This window comes from Poecilia reticulata, chromosome 10 (assembly GCF_904066995.2).
Source record: "Poecilia reticulata chromosome 10, P_reticulata-male-v2, whole genome shotgun sequence".
NCBI classification, from domain to species: Eukaryota; Metazoa; Chordata; class Actinopteri; order Cyprinodontiformes; family Poeciliidae; genus Poecilia; species Poecilia reticulata.
Genome location: NC_088839.1, coordinates 25,479,171 through 25,496,680, shown reverse-complemented (window position 1 = coordinate 25,496,680; position 17,510 = coordinate 25,479,171). Strand labels below are relative to the sequence as shown.

The 17,510-nt window shown below is 37.8% G+C and overlaps 1 protein-coding gene across 4 annotated transcripts in view; it reads right to left on the bottom strand.

Moving 5' to 3' along the window:
• drp2 (dystrophin related protein 2) overlaps positions 1 to 17,510 on the bottom strand; it is a 119,258-nt gene that overhangs the window by 73,216 nt on the left and 28,532 nt on the right. For 3 of the 4 annotated variants that reach the window (XM_081611750.1, XM_081611748.1, XM_008420714.3), the window contains exons 3-6: positions 13,746 to 13,902; positions 3,006 to 3,126; positions 2,447 to 2,558; positions 793 to 949 (exon numbers count right to left, since the gene is read on the bottom strand). In XM_081611750.1, coding sequence (XP_081467876.1) covers positions 793 to 949; positions 2,447 to 2,558; positions 3,006 to 3,126; positions 13,746 to 13,902 — 547 coding nt within the window. Of the gene's footprint in view, positions 1 to 792; positions 950 to 2,446; positions 2,559 to 3,005; positions 3,127 to 6,230; positions 6,366 to 13,745; positions 13,903 to 17,510 lie in introns of those variants that run through there. The other variant, XM_081611749.1, reaches the window with a different exon arrangement.

Genomic DNA, 17,510 nt, shown 5'->3' with positions numbered 1-17,510 from the left:
CAAAGCAGACGAGTCAGGAATGAGGCCGTGGAGACGATAAAAGAAGAGTTAGACAAACAGGCAAAAACTGAAGGAAATAATGTAAAAAAAATCCTCAGTTTTGTCGTTTCCATCATAAGAAAAGATGAAAAGACGCAACAACAAACCTACAGCTATTTCTGCATCAGCCATAAAGCAGCGTTTAAAGAGTCAAAACAAGTCCTGTGAAGACGCCACAGGTTTACTTTAGCATCTTTCAGTAGGTGAATGTATATGTGTCTGTGTCACTGTGAGCATGAGTTGAGGAAACCTGACAAGCCTTCCCTGAAGACTGGGCCCAAACATGTGCTGGCTGTGACAAGAGTCCAAACAGTGACATGATTTTTGTGAAGGGTCCTCAGTTATAATGAACAGTGCCACGCAATTACAGGCGGCAGCGGCACTCGGCACTCAATAATGACTAAACCAATGACCTGTCATTTGTTTAACAACCTCTGCTCGGAGAAGGATTGCAACCCGCGCCGCCTCGCAGCGTCATTTTGAAGCGGCGCGTCCTTGTCATCGTCTGTCACATCGCAGCTGCTCTGACATTCATATTTATGCAAGCAAAAAAACATTTTGAAGCAGAACTGCTTGATACAGATCTGAAATATTCATGCGGGGAACATCGTCTCAGTGACAAAAACTTGCCGTCTTTAAAATTTGCGGTGTATAAAAGCTCATTTGTCTTTATTTGGAGGCACTAGATTAGATTTAAAACAGATTTGTAACAGCTTAAGTGTGAGCGCTGTGTATTCTGAAGTGTGTGTTCACCTTGGTGGCGTCAATGTGGTCCTGCAGCGAGTCGATGAAGAGGTCGCCAACAGGCTCCCAGGCGTCCCTCACGCCCTCTGCCTGCTCCAGGGCCCCCGCCAGCTCCTCCATGGCTGCCTGGATCTGCAAAAGGCGCTCCAGTGTCCTCTCCATGTGCCTGCAGGATTTGTTGGAATTACAGTTAAAATCTGAGCTAAGAAAAGTTTTGCACTAATGCAAACATGCAGTAAATCACAGAGACTTGTCTAAGTTGTGTTGCTTTTTACAGGATCAAATATTAGATTCAGTTTTATTGGCCAAATCTGAGCAGAAATTAAGGAGCTTGTTTTTCAAATGCATACAGACACCAGAAATAATTGCTACCAACATAATTTTCTTACAAAGGCAAATGTAAAATGCAACACAAAGTATTTGTGTTTCACAACCAAGTTTAAACAAAAGGTAAAACCAAGTGTATCCAGACACTTTTACTGAAAAACAAACTTTGCTGAACCCAAATCAGCTTTTATTCTTTCTTAAACTTGGCTAACTATAGCGAGCGTTTTGAAACAAAGTGACCCAAAGCCTGTTCTTATTACTGAAAATACATTTATTCAATCGAGTCCAAAAGAAACTGAAATCTAGATTTATTTTTTAATGCAGCATATGTGTAAAATTACTAAGTAGCAAGTTTATGCCAAAAAAACCATTTAAAAATTACATTTTGAGAGTAATCTCCAATGTTTTCTAGTAAAAAAAAATCTAATGTTTAGATTAATATCAAAACCTTGTAAATTTCTGAATTTCCAACGCTGAAAACTTCTTTTGATTTTTGAAAGGTGGAAATTTACTCCTTTTTTCTGTCTACAATAGCCGTAACACGGAAAAATCGCTTTCACGTTTTGGAGCTACAATAGATAACGAACTACCTGATTTTAGGTTTTTCTTTTTTTTTTTTATTGCCCCACTATTACTTTTGAGTTGACAATTCTGGCCCACCTGGCAAAAAGTTTGGACGACCCTGCTCTACTGTAAAGAACAAACCGTTTTAAACACCATGTAAAGCTGTTCTTATGACAGCAGCAGACAGTTGAATCTGCAATGAAGAAGTTGAACATGTAGGATCTTTATAGACTGTATCATAAGTTTACATATCGGCAATATTTAAAGTGGATGACGATCAGCTCTTAGAGTGTGGAGCAGTTCTATAAGAAGACGGAAAACAGGAATAATAAAATGATAAAATGATATTTAAATTATTTCTTAATTCTGCAGTAATCAGGTCCAGATATGGTAAATGAAATTAAACTCAGCTTTGAAAAATGACAATTAATTATCACAGAAGCCATTATTCTTTTAAATAGAGCCAGGTTAGTTTGGAAAGTTTTTCCCAAATTTTTTTTTCTGACAGTAAAATTAGTTTAGTGATCTGAAACATTAGGAGATTTTTATTCCTTTTAAATGAGATGCTGAGAGATGATGGAGGTTAATTCCCTAAAACGCGATGAGTTGGAGAAATGATTAACGAGTAAAATGAAAATCTTGTTTTCTTTTAATTTCTTGGGGATTTAATAGTTTATCATTTTTGAGTGCAATATAGCAGAAAAGCAGAATAAAGCTGAATTACTTTAATCTCAGAAGGATCTGTTTGCAGAGAGAGAACGAAGCGTCTGACCTGTGGCGGTCCACGCAGCGAGCGGTCAGTTTTTCCCACAGGTCACTCGCCACGTTCGCCTGCTTCCACACAGACCGGCTCACGTTCAAAATCCGTCGCCGTGGAGACACCTCTGCAGAAGACAGAGAAAGGTAAATAAAGCAAAGGAAGCATCAACATATGAAAGCAATAAGTGTGTGGAGGAAATAGCTTTACAATGATTGGGAAGAAAAGTGTGATGGCAAAGAAAAGAGTTGGAAAAGTTGAATGAAAACAGGGCAGATGGGTAACGAGGCAAAAAAAAAAAAAAGAAATGGACGCAGGAGTGGAGAAATGGTGAAACACACTGCATTATTGATCTGAGCAGATGGTGCTGTAGAGCTGGTAAACTGGAGGTAATTGGTCCCGACCCGGACCCTTTCCCTAAACTTGGTGTGACGCCAGAGGACAGATCACTGCTAATAACAATTAATGGAGGATTTCACCTGCGAGGGCCCTAATCAAACGAACTCTGAGGGGGAAAATGAATGTGACATTTCAGCTGGCGCAGCAGTTGGCATATAGCATGAAGGGAGCAGACCTTTTCCATCGGTCAGGGTCTCCTCGGGCTCCTGGAAGGGGTGCTGAGCCAGAAAGGCCTGGGCTGACTCCAAAACCGAGTAGATGAAGGGCCCGCGAGACTTGACATCCTCCATAAACGCCTGCAAGGGGGATGAAGAATAAAATATAAAGACAGTCTTTAAACTGAAGGATAGAAGTGGAAAATGATGAGTCGTGAAGGCAGAGTGCAACTTTTATCTTTAAATTAAACAACCTCATCAAATAGAGACTAAAATGAGTTTAAACTAACAACCAGGCGATGATGAGAAATTACCATAAAATATTTTGAGGATTAAATTATGTGCTACATGTTGTTTTGCCAATCACAAATGGAAATAATACAGCTTAAAAAATCTACTTGGATTTCCAAGCGTTTCTTGTTTAGAAGTAAAAAAAAAGTTACATTAATTGTTATTCACTATTTCAAAATCTGGTCTAAATTTGGTGTTTCAGCTAAAATATTTTGAACACTTAAAATCTATTTATTATTATGACCACTAACTCTAAAAACAGGCTCCGAAAACTTCTCTGAAAGGATATGTTTACTAAAATGTCAACTCAAGTTTATTTATACAGCATATTTAAGCAACAAGGCAGTTCAAAGTGCTTAACATCATAAAAACACAAAAATACAACATTAAAAACACAAAAGTCAACAATTGAAGCATTACATTTTGCTATTGTTACTCATCAAATATGTTAATTATTGTTTCATTTATTATGTTTCAAAGCAACACTAGACAGCTGGGTTTTAGTCTGGATTTAAAGGCATTCAGTGTTTTGGCTGTTTTGCAGTTTTCTGGAAGTTTGTTCCAGATTTGTGGTGCATAGAAGCTGATTGCTGCTTCTCCATGTTTGGTTCTGGTTCTGGGGATACAGAGCAGAACCAGAAGACCTGGGGGGTCTGGAAGCTTGATACAACAGCCGATCTTTGATGTATTGTGTTGCCAAGCTGTTCAGTGATTCATAAACTAATATTATTTTAAAGTCTCTTCTCTGAGCTACAGGGAGCCGTTATAGGGACGTTGGAACCTGGTTGATGTGATACAACTTCCTGGTTTCAGTCAGAACGGCAACAGCAGCGTTCTGGATCTGATTGTGACTAAAAATAAACACATGGATGAGTTTTTCTAGATCTCGCTGAGACATTAGTCCTTTAATCCTGGAAATGTTCTTCAGGTGACAGAAGGCCGACTTTGCAACTGACCTTATGTGGCTCTGAAGGTCCAGGTCAGAGTCCATCACTACTCCCAGGTTTCAGGCCTGGTCGCTGGTTTTAGTTGTAATAACTGAAGCTGTGACTCTAGATTATTCCTTTTTAGGTCCAAAGATAATAACTCCAGTTTTGTTTCTGTTCAGTTGGAGAGATTTATGTAACATCGACACATTTATCCGCTCTAAGCATCTGTTCTGTTTACCATCATAAACAAGCACAAATATTTCCAAATTAATACCACAAACATTTTGATTTTTATTGCAAAAAAATCACAAAAAGAATCACAAAATCCTGGAGGGACTGAAAAGATGTTCAATATTATTATTTAATTTTAGGAATTCATTGATATTTTATCAGATTGTGAACAGGTTTTACCAATACATTCTGGCACAACCGGCCCTTTAAGAGCATCTATGATCTTGATTTGGCTCAAACAAAAATGAGTTTGACACTTTATGCTGTAGAATCACTTAAAAGGTTTTGGCGTACAATCTGTGTGAAAACAGCCACCTTTCCCTAAAATGAGGTGAGTAGTAGTCGAGTGTTTCTCCCCAAACCCTGCTGCAGAGGAGCTCTAGAGACAGGTTATAAAACGGATTTGCCACTTTAATCCTGTTGTATTTCGACCAAAGCATGTCACAGTCACAGTTTATAATAGCATTAAAAAATTGTGGTTCTTCTTCCTTAAAGGAGAACCTACATAACGCAGTAGCGCTGTCTGCTTGTGCAGAAAAGAAGAACAAATCTACAGGGAGTCTGGGTCATTTAGCCTCCGTTTACAGAGGTACCAGTTCTTGTACGCTAACAGTACTTGCTATGCAAATTACAGACGAGCATCTCAATTTATGAGAAAACACACTCGTGCCTTAACTTTCTGCTTTTCTCTTAAACCCAGAGCATCCTCTTGAGCCTAGAAGAAAGCCATTGTGTCAACTTTCTCTTTTCTTCCTCACTAATCTTTGTTCTGTATGAAACACTCACTGCAGGTGCAAGACTTAGCACCGGGGATATTCCCCCTCTTCACAGTAATTTATTTAGGCGGAGCCAGCATGTTCAATCCTCTTACGGTATAAAGAGATTTACAATTTCAGCGAGGAAAAAAATAAAAAATCTACATCAGTAGTTTGAATTGGAAGCCCCAGCAGTGACACTGTTTCCGAGGCTTTTAACAAGAGCCCGACAGGCCCTGATAACACCCGGAAAGTAGAGCTACACCGAAGCGCCTTCAAACACCAGCTGGCGCAGAGCAAACAAGCAAAAAGCGCGTGACGACGCAAAGCTGGGGCGTGAGATAAAACTCCCAGTGCAACAGTCATGAAGTAAACCTGCCGTCTGTCTTTCTCCACTTCCTCCGCTGACATGTTTGCTCCAACCTCTTCGCTCTCTTCCCGTTTCTGTGTCCTCTTTTCATCCTCTCCAGCTCTGCATTCTTCCCCCCGTCTATTTAGCCGCTTTGCTTCCCAAAAGAGGAGCTGAGCTATGGATTCTCTGAGCCAGCTGTCATGTTAAAACTTTAATTCCAGCAAAATTTCACACTCACAGGCTTCATCTTTGGTTGGAGGAACATTAAGAGGGGAGCCTTCAGATCAGATTAAGATACATTATGCATGGAATGGAGAGAAGTCAGGGGGATGAAATGGCTTCATTGACTTGGCTTAAACATGTTGATGGCATTAATTTCACTCGCTCTTGATGTTTCCTCTCAATGTGTGATGAATTTTCATCTCATTTTCCCATTTTACAAGAGGCAGAGAATGCTGCACAGCTGAAACCCCTCCACAGCAGGAACGCTCTCTCATCCTAACACCAGACACACACACACACACACACATCCATGCCACACTCGAAGACATTCCCCTCTTTCCAAAGCCCCCAAAACACGCAGCGTAAACAACCCCACAAACTAATACTGTTGCTCATGTGCCGGCACAGAAACGAAGTGCAACACAGCGCAGACTCACACAGTGACTGGAGAATAAATCCACTTACGATCAATAATTCACATTTCTTAAAAAGGTTTAATTCTCCGTAGAAAACTGGGAGGCAATTTCCCTCGTTGCTTTGTTGGAAAAGTTTTAGTGCGACCAGACACTCTGGGAGCAGAGGCATCACAGATTATACACGAGAGCTGAACTGAAAATGGGACAGAGAAGAGAGGAGGAGAGGAAGCGAGACAGAGAGGAGGGTAAAGGAGGGGAAGAAAGGTGGCGATCAGCAGAACTCCATGTAGTGAATTTGTGGGTTTATTCACAAAACCTCACACTTTAGACTCAAATTTATATATTTTTTCCTGCATTTCTTCCACAACAGTCTGCAGATATGAGTAAAAAGTATTAACTTTGAGCATAATCAATTAGTAATCAATGTAGATCTCACAATTAATGAATGTTAGAACATGTCTAATAGCACCACTGCGTTTGTTCAAAAATCTGCACATCTTGAACATATCAAATAAGAAATGGGGCAACCTAAAAAAAGTTGCATTTCCATTACAAATGTGTGCAAAAGTTTGCAGATATTCTGCTAATGTCGAAAAACAATTTCACAATCGAGGAAATTGGCCATTAGCCCTTTCCTGCATGAACTCTGATCCTTTATATCAGGATTTTTTTTTTCCAAAGTGCTTTTGATTTTCTTAAGGCATAAAAAAGGTGATTGTTTCTACGATTTTTTTTTTCCCAGGTGATCAGTTGTAATTTTCTCCAAACACAAAGTTGTTATCTGGAAAATGCATCCGTGGTGTTAGTCTTTAGGGGTTACTTGATGTCACAATATTTTTATTACCAGCAAGAGTAGTAGGAGGGACTGGATATTCCTGAGTTGCTTTTTCATCTGTCTGCCATATTGGATTTAACAAAAATGTTCTTGCACTTGCAGTGGATGGCCAGTAGTTGGCAGTGTATTGTATGATGCACTCCTGTGTACTTTAGTGGTCTGTGTGCATTTGCGGCATAAAAATCCACAAGAAACACAAAAAGTGTCACTGCAGTGACCACTGTGCATGAGAGGGTTAAATAAAAATTTAAATCATGTGAATAAGTTTGTTCACATGATAAGTCATAAAAAAACATGCAGCGCCGTCGTCCTCCAACCACTTCCTGTCATTTTCTTTTCTAATAACATCCGATTGTTGATCACGACTTGTGTGACGTGAAAAACGTGTTTCCATTGCAATTTTGTGAAATATACTAAAAAGTACCTCATGCAAGTGCAAAAACTTATATCAAAAAAACAATATTTTTTTTTAGAGATCTGGCTTTATGCAGTTATTTTTAACCCAAACCAACTGGTTGTCCACTTCATGTATTCTTATTTTGAAGAACACACAACATGTCATGTCAAGGTACAAGGACAGGACAGAAAGTGAGGGGAAAAGCTGCCAAAACAATCTTCTTCCCAACAACTCGTCTCAGAAAGTGCAGGACACGGCAACCATAAGATGATTAACACAAAGGAAAACACAAAGTGACAGAACATAAAGGCGGTGCCAACAAGCGGAGGACAAACAAAATGAAAACACACTCAAGGCAAGTGCATCAAAGGTTTGAGAAACTACAAACTTTTTGACACTGCTGCATTTGCAGCCAAGCTGGCAGTGAGGATGTCTGTGACAGTCGTCACAGTGACATGATGAGGCCGACACTCAGCAGAGATGAGGCCAAGAGGCATCAAACACCAAACAGGACAGCAGCATTCCCCAGAGCGAGAAGCAGCTCAAACCAAACAAACCACAGGAGATACGCCGACTCGTTTGGATGACAAAGAGTTCTTGGGTTAATTAGTTTTTTTGGAGAGGTAACAAACATCCGCCATGTTAATTCTGGAACAGGTAAAGGATGACTGATTTTGTTTTTACATGCTGCAATCAAAATGAAGGTCATAATTCTGTTATTTGGCTTTACCTAATGGAGAGATATCTGGCTGGTTTACCACAGTTTATCTAAATGATCAGTCCAACGATTCAGGCAGAGGACACGTTTACAGTCATGCTAATATTGTTACTTTTTACTCTTTATGTGGAAATCAGCTGTCATTCAGTCTCATTTTTATTTATTTTTTAATGCAGCGTCTTATAAACCCTTTAAAAACCCTTCGATTCTTCACATTTTTTCATGCTACAACCTCAAACTTCAATATATTTTATTGGTATTGATTGGAAATACTTTTTTTTCTTTTTTTCTTCATAATAGAAAATTATGAAGTGGAACTAAAATATTACATCCTTTTAATTTTTTAACACTTTTCAGTGAGGCATCCAACAAAATAGGCAAAGTAAAAAAAAATACCAAGAGTATTTATTTAAAGTCTATCACCATGAAAAGGACACAAACATGAGAAACTATGTTCCTGATGACAACAAAGCTCCATGCCTAGCAGAAAATTTTAATTGTTATTCACTCAAAACAATATCTACAGTAAAACACAGTAGTGGCAGAATACTGCTGAGGGGATGCTTTTCATAGGAAGGTAGACGAAGCAAAATACAAGTTGGAGGTTTGACTTCCAGCAGGAAAACGACTCTAGATGTACAACCAAAGCTACAATCAAACAGTTCAGCTCAGAGCACATTAATGTGTTAGAGTGGTCCAGTCAAAGTCCAAACCTAAATCAAACTGGAAATCTGTCGCACATGGACACTCTCCTTTAAGTCTGACAAAGATATTTTTATGAAAGAAATAGGCAGATGTTCCGGTCTCCACATGCGAAGAGCTGGTAGAGATGAAAACAAAAATATTTATGATTGTAGCTGCACTAAAGGTTCATGCCACACTTTTGAGATTTTTAGGGGTAAAAAATTTTATAAAACTGAAATATTCTTCTTATTTAACTTTTATTAATCTGTCACATAAACTCATAGTTTAATATTTTGAAGCTAGTGGCTGTGACTTTGGTATTTTTTTAGATCTTACCAAAATGTGTGTCTGCATCTCCTTTCAGATTTAAATTTTAATTTATTTTTTTAATCCATAAGTGTAACAGAATTCATACTATTTAAATTCCACCTGGTTATTTACCATTTTATGGAATCTATTAAATTTTAGATCACAGATCCATGGTATGCAAAGCTGCTTACATTTGCTCTGATATTTATTTATGCAGCAGAAGGGTCACAGTGAGGTATGTAATATATTAGTGAAGAACAAGCTGCGCTTCTTATGTAAAAATTACATTTTAATTTTGTCTCGGTGTTGAATAGATCAGAGTGAGTGTCGACCTGCTCACACTGATGCCATGTCATGACATTTTTTGGACTAGAAACCGAATATTCTGAATATAATGAACTCAATGTTCCCAAGATCTCAATACTAATTAATTTCCCCTTTTATTTTGCTTGAATGTTGCATGTCTGCTTTGAACACATGAACTAGAGTGTACGGTGTTGCAGCATGAATGTGGAGTGCAGTTTTCTGTTGTTAGCTACTCCTGCGGTCCTTCTAATTGAAATGCTGATTCAACAGCAGAGCAGCTCTGGCTGAAGTTTAAAGGAGGTGAAACAGGAGCTACACGTCTTTTCTTGTCGGTTCGGATTAACTTCAGACATGATGGCACAGAAATATACAGAGATGGCGGAGGTGCTCAGAGAAAAGAACAATTTCCTTTAACCTGAATGGAGCTGCATTCCCATTACAAATGTGTACAAACTTTTGTCAATATTCTGCTAAAGAAAAAAAAGAAGAAAAAAAACACTATTTGGACATTGCAGGGTTTCCATTACATAAGAAATATAATTAAAATTTCATGTGAATAAGCTTGTTCACATGAAATTAAAAATCCTATGTGGTGTTTTGGGGGATTCAACATGTTGGAATGACACAACTTTTTATGAACTATGTGATGCTGAAAGCTCCGGTGGAGGCAGATTGCACATTTTCCAATAAAAACAAAAACAAACCATCTTCCTACTGCTACTTCCTGTCGTCTTCTTTGTCGCTTTCGCCAGTAGTAACATCCGGATGTTGATCACGTGACTCCTGTGATGCGAAAAGTCTCTAGATATGGTCGATAAATCACCCAATCCTAGTGCGAAAATGTTTCTTGTTGTTTTGTTTTTTTAATTGGCATATGTCTCTTAAGCGAATTTATTCCGCTTTATTTTGCCTAATTTTATTGTTAATGGAAATGCAACTTCTGTGTATTCATGCTGTAAGGTTCACTGTTTGTTGCAGAAGCAGGTGAAATGAAAGAACAACTTAAGCAAATCAGGTGAAACTTTGACTTTACACAAAATGATTAGCACAGTTTCTGCTAATTTATTTTCTGATCCATGTGTGGGAGTTTCTGCTTGCTGTGTGCAGACGCACTCAGTCATCTGGAGGCTCCATGTTTCTGTAACAGGTTTATTTATTACCCTCCCTGTCCACAGAGCACACAGCTCTATACAACCTCTCAATTAAAGTTATTTCCAAGGAGAGATTTTAATCCCTGGAAGACATCTTGGGACTCCTGCAGCTGTCCCACCAGTGGGTCCTATCACCATATGTGAAAGCTTTTTGTTGGCAAGAATAACTGACATTTTGCAGAAGTTTTCCATCATCATGATGGATTGCTCTGTGAAAGAGCCCAGCATCCGAAGGCACATATGGTCAGCGTGAATATCATTTCATGAGAATAACTAGCGTACTTCCTACAGGTGTTTTGATAGATCTGGAGTGCCAGATGGTTTGTTACAACGATTCTCCTGAAAGGTCATGGTTGGCCTTTCATCCAACAAACCATCTGTAGATTGTTATTTAAACAGATTTCTACCAATGAAATCAACGAAACGCAATAAAGAAAGCAGTCAAAACGTAAACAAAAGATTAAATATAGAAATAAATGTGGGAACATTTCTACAGACAAGCCTCAGATAGACCAAGAGGAGAAAACTACAACTACTGGTGTATTTTATTTAATTTTTTTTAAAGAAAAAGATTCTTAATAATGGTCATTTGTTTTTAGCTCAGTTTAGTTGGACAACATGACAACAGTTAAAAAAATATGTACAAAAAAATGGTAAAATTACAAATGAAACCATTATAACTGAATGTGTGACGTCACGGATAATGTCAGGAGAATTAACTTTTTGACTAAAACAGAAATGAATTTAAAGAATGAAAAAAACACATTTATTTATTTATTTATTATTAATACATTTACAGTAAAATGTATTTATTTGTTAATTTCCTTTTGAGATAAATAAAGTATTTTTGAATTTAAAAACTTCACACCTTGCTAATAATAAAATCCAAAGTTACTTACTTGAAGAATATAGAAACTAATTTACAAACTCTACACCTATAATATTGTTAAAATAAAACTGTTACAAAATTTTTTTAATCACCCGCAGCTCCTTATTGTGCTTCTAAGAAATCAAACTTTCTTGTTGTCATTTGACCTTTACAGTGGGCACCATGTGGCTCCAGGGCAGAGCACACACACCGCACATGGAGGCTGTTGTCCTTGACGCAGCTGTCCTGGATCCAGTTCTCGACCCTGGACTATTTACTGCATGTCTTTCCTCTTCTCTCTGCCCTTTTTCCTGTCACACTACAAATAAATACACCTTTAAAAGAAAGGAAAGACTCACCAACAGTGATTTTTCCTGTATACTTGGAAATTTATTTTAACTTCTCTAACAGCAGAAACAGTCAAGCTCTTTATTTTATCATGTTCTGGCTGGAAAAGAAAGTAAATGTTTATTTGAGACTTTAATTTCAGTTCCCACATGCAGCAGCTGCTCACGGCCAGGTGGTGTGAAATCTATTTTAAACAGGCTTTTAAATGTCTAAAGTATTCAGCTATAAAACATGCAGCTGAACAAAAACAATAAACCACAAAAGAGCGTACACACACCTGAGCACAGAAAGAGGCAGAAACTCACACCAACCCATCCTGAAGCCTGAGATTCTGCAGAATATTCTAACAAGCAGTAATCCGTCTCAAACTATGATCTTTGTATCTGTGGTGGATTTATCTATTGGCCAGACAAACAAACTGATCCATAAGGTGTTTGTCTTTGAGTTTGTCAAGCTCAAAGAGATTTAAAGTCCAGCTCATTGAGCCACAGAGCAATTATCTGACAGGCGGAGCTGTCATTTTTGTCAACAACACTTAAAGACTTTCCCTAAAGGCCGACAGGACAGACAATAATAAAACATTGAAACTGCTGCTGCCGATCTCATCCACTCAACACCGCTGAAGCTTAGCAAACACTGCAGCCAAAGAAACAATTCGTAATCCTTGTTCTGTTTAGCGTTAATAAAAAATCTTGTTTACCTTTAAATTAGTGGGATGCTTAGCAAAAATATGACTGTAACTCAGTTCCTCCAGGTCACAGTTTGGGATAAAAACAGAAATGTATCTGCGTCATAGTAAAACTATGCAAAGAACATTAAGTAAATTCATGTTTTACTGCAGCAGCAAATAAAACAGCTTCTGCTTTTGATAGCATGTACTCAGTGTGGACAAATTAAATGCTGAGCAGTGATTGTTTTAACAAAATCACTATAAGCATCTCTGCTGTTAAGACTTTGTATAACTCATTTTTGAAACCAAATTATTTGTTTCCATTTGGTGCAGGATGTTTTTATATTGAACTTTTTGTCAAGTGAACAATAATTTGTGAACAAAGGCATAAGGATGACGATCGTTGCTCTTATCGGACATTTGAAAAACTTTATAGACACAAGTTCATGCTAAACCTTAAGCACAAAACCGTTCAGATATGTTAACAGACAAATGAAAACAGTTCAACATTACATGACTTATCTGCTTTTTGAACATATTCAGTACATTTTACAGGATTTGTGCTAATTCTCATTTAATTCTCATAATAATGAAACAGCACATGGAGTGTCTAAATAACATTTAGTAAATAAAACGTTTGTTTTTATGTGTTGTGTGTATGGGGGTTGATGTGTATTAATAATGAAAAGCAATTAAATGTAGATGATTTTATAATTAAAAATCATTGGAAAATGCACATTTCTAAAGCATTTTTAGTTCTTCTGATCTTTACACTGTAACATTTAACTAATATCTCTAACAGAGCCAAGTTGATCATCGGTTTCACTGTCAACTGAAAGCAGGAAAAACGTTTCAGCCATCTATCTGGTATTGACTGAAACTGGACATTAAAGGAACTAATCGATATCTTTGATATCTGCACAAGCTGCCAGAAACGTGTTTCTGTATCTCTAAACTCAAAGCACACTTTGTGGTTGTCGATAAGAAACCTGCTAAAGAAATGAAAGCCCAGATATTTTGCTGAATTTTGAAATGACTGAGTTAACTGTCACATGGAAGAAAAGTTTACAGAAGTTACCAAAAAGCGGTCTGAACTTTTTCTCAGACAGAAAATAGCAGATAAATTTGTCATCAATCTTTAGCCATATTCCTCCTATATGCATCCACATGCAAGAATCTAAAACAGGTCACTTCTTGTCACCTCTGTCACACATTTTTAGCTTTGACAGAGTAACAAATAGTCCACCCTGTGAATGAATTAAAAAGGTATTACTTCACCTGGTGGAACTCTCTCTGGTGCTGGACGGCCCCAACGTCGCCTCCTATGGGCAGCTGCTCCGATAGCTCCTCGTCCTTGGCTGTCAGCCATTCTATGATCTCCTGCAGGGAGAGCTGCAGCTTCCCGCTGTTGTCGGAGAAAGCTTCGAGCCGTGCCCTGCCAACACACGTACGCACAGGGAATGGATTTAGCAAACGTTTTCCAAAGCACCAGCCAGGAGATGACAGGTAGCCGTTTCCTACCACCACCCAGAACGGCAGCATAGAGCAAACTAGTTACCATCGTTTGTTTCGCAATAAAGATTCATTATGAGTTTTAGAAAGTGTCCCTCATCTGTACTGTTGAGATTTTAAAATTCAAAAATACGTTATTGATCCCGAAGGGAAATTAAATGACCTTGTAGCTCATAATAATCCAGATTCTTCAAAGAGTTTTTGTAGACGGTGATGACTGTTGGCAGGAAAGATCTCCTGTAGCAGTCTGTGTTACAGTGAATCTGAAGAAGCCTCTGACTGAAGACACTGTTTTCCTGAGACAGTCTCATGAAAAGGATGGTCAGGCTTTTTTTTTATATTTTTAAAAATTTTATGAAGAATTATTATTTGTGTTATCATCTCCAGAGGTTCCACAGTCATCCCCAGAACAGAACCAGAACCAGAACAGAACCAGTCTTCTTTATCAGGCTGTTGAGCTTTTTTTAGGTCCCTGGCTCTGATGCTGCTGCCCCAACAGACGAAGAGACTAAACTCTCAACAACAGACTTATAGAAGATCTGCAGCATCTTGAAGGATGTTAGCCTCCATACTCCACTATGCAAATGCAATACATTCACTTCAATCTTTTTTTATTATTATTATTTAGCGCTGAAGGGCCCTGACTGTCTTACAAAGACACGGCTCTTAGCTTGTCATTTGGGATTGAGTCCAGCTTCTTTGCCAGAACTTAAACCACATTTCTGTCTTAGGGTAATCTAATTTTATAGACCTTTTCTCAACAAATCAATACATAGAAAAGTTCAACGAACAAGTGAAGCTCTAAGAAGGGAAAATGTAGATTACCATGATAGGGGAAAAACTATTGGAGCCATTTCTGATTCAAATGGATGTTCAGACAAAAATTTGGCTTTTCAGGCACATTGACAAAAAAAAGAAAAGAAAAGATGGTTAGCAACCAAAGAGTAAGTGAGTTAGTTACTTAGTTGACTGTGAAAAGTGGAGCAGACGGTCTTTAATCTGCCTACATTTCCCAGAATGCTGTGCAGTTAAAATCTGCCAGAATAAGGAGCTTTATTTCACTTCAGTCACAGTCAAAGCCACATCATTTTGTATCTGTCTTTAAATGTTCCAGTACACTGCTGATTGCAGAATATTGATAAGAAATAATGATTTAGGTTTATTACTGGATTTAACAACTAAACCAAGTAGTGGGAGTTTTTTCAGAATAAAAATGGAGTTTCTCAGGAAACAAGGTTTTCTCAAAGAAATGCTGTATTTCTACTGAAATGTTGAACATTTTGTGCTGTTTTCAGGAAGCAGCACTGGAAGTACTGGATGTAAATCCTGTATGTTTTTGTTTTCCAACAAAAGTAAAAGTAAAAAACATACTGTGATTTGGGTTTTCTGCATTTCCAAACTCTGACTTCATCAATTTTCAGCCACATTTCACTAAATGTGAGCAAGCAGGAACACTGTGGGTAGTTTTAGTACCCACAGTAATAAAAACTACTGTGGGTACACGGTGCAAATGATGGCAGAAATGAACGTGGTGACAAGGCCTCAAACAGCAACGAGGACATTTTGTTTGCCGATTTAACTGTCAGTTTGCTCTCTCTGCCTACCTTTCTGCAGCCCAACTCATTTATTTATCTGAATCTAGGATTATTTAAATCTAATTTTAAAAAACAATTATTGAAAAGGATGCCAAAATAAAGTACTCTAAAGCCTCATCAGCAGGTGGTCAAGTCGTGTTTTCACATAGTTTTTATTAACATTTTATTTAAAACATGCAAATAAACCTTCTTTCATGCTCTGAGCATTATCATTCATTTTTATATGATTGAGACGGTTACCCAGTGTGACATTTTCTGTCTTTATTTGTCTCGTATGCAGAAACGAGACAAATAAAGAGCCAGTGATTTCAGCACTCCATATGCTGAGGCGATGAGAAACGGTAAATATAGGCACAAACAGTACAAAGTTCAAAAACCTGTTAGTGAGAAGAAAAAATTTATCCTAACATATTTGTTAGACTTCAAGGAACACTGACAACAAACTGCTGCTTTCTTTCACATTTTAATCCAACTGCGCTGCTTGAAATCATCACAGAATATTTCAAAATAAAGCAATATCACTCTGGTGCAGCATGAAAAGTACAAACTGAGTGTTGTTGATGTGGTCTGAACCAGGAAATGACTTAAGGTGCTGAGAGAAACTCGCATAAAGCCTTGAGTTAAGTCTCAAAAGCTTAATAAGTAACTCAGAGTCATCATAAGCATAACAAGTAGGAGGCTTGGCAACACTGGAGCTTCCCACTGGGTTTGTTGTGCTTTGGCTTAATGACGATGTCAACAACTGTCTGAATATGAGACAAAATGTAAAAATACAAATTTTAGCACTTCCTAAAACTGCAAATAAAGCAATGAGTTGTTTTTATGGCAGAAGTTTGTTCTGAGCATCTTGGACATTTCTCCAAATGTTTTTTTCTCTTAAGATTTTAACTTATTATAAGTCTTCAAAACTGAAAAAGAAAAAAAAAATTATCCTTTTCAAGAAGAGCTAAATAATCAGAGCCTGGACTCTCCTTCTGTCTGCATGTAGTGGAGCAAAGAGTTGGAGTCAGGAAAGAGTCCCAGTATTTCCCATCATCATGAACTAGTCAGCATTTCATTTCTCTCAACGTCTTTTTGTGTGGGATCTCACATCGCCTCCACATGGAGATGAGGTTTTAGTGTCCTGGGGTTTTTATGTTTAGGGCTTTGACCCCTGGTTGGATTTTCCACAGCAATCAGCCTCAGTGGAAGAGTTAGAGAATAAGTCATTCAATCAATGGATCCAATAAATGTGCCCTTTTATTGAAATGTGAATAAAAAAGTGGACACACAATAAGATGCTGAAGCCAGTATTTTGACCCTGATGTGATGCGCACAGAGATGAGGCGCCGCATCACGTTACAGAGTCCGTCTGGTCTGAGAAATGTCTTGATCTGCAGATAAAAACATGTTGGGAACCAAAATTAAAAATAAAAAAAAAACCTGCATGAGTGTGGCTTCATAGTTCAGTCAGCACATCTTAAGCAAAGTGAATCTCTAAGCCACGCCCCTTTGTTTGTAAGCCACACCCCTTTGGTACTGTAGCCTCAGTAGCATACACACAGGTCCGATAGTCTCAGCTAACTGACTGAAAATATTGAAAAGAAAAAAAATCATATTAAAAATATAATAATTATGATTGTGTGTTTGTGGCAGAGTTATAATCTGAAGGCATTCGGTGTCTCTTGGAGAAATCACTGCTAAAGCAGGACATCACAGTCGAAAAATATTTCAAAACTAAAAATCTAAGATTAAAAAAACATGATATACAAAAATTAAGAGGCTTTAATTGATCAGTTTTTCATTGATCTCCGATTTTACTTTTTATAAGTATATGTTTGAGTTAAATGAACGTTGTTATTTTATTTTATGGACTGACAGCATGTCTCTGAAATTCCAAGTAAAAATGTTGTATTTATTTGCAGAAAATGAGAAATGGTCAAAATAATGAAAGGTG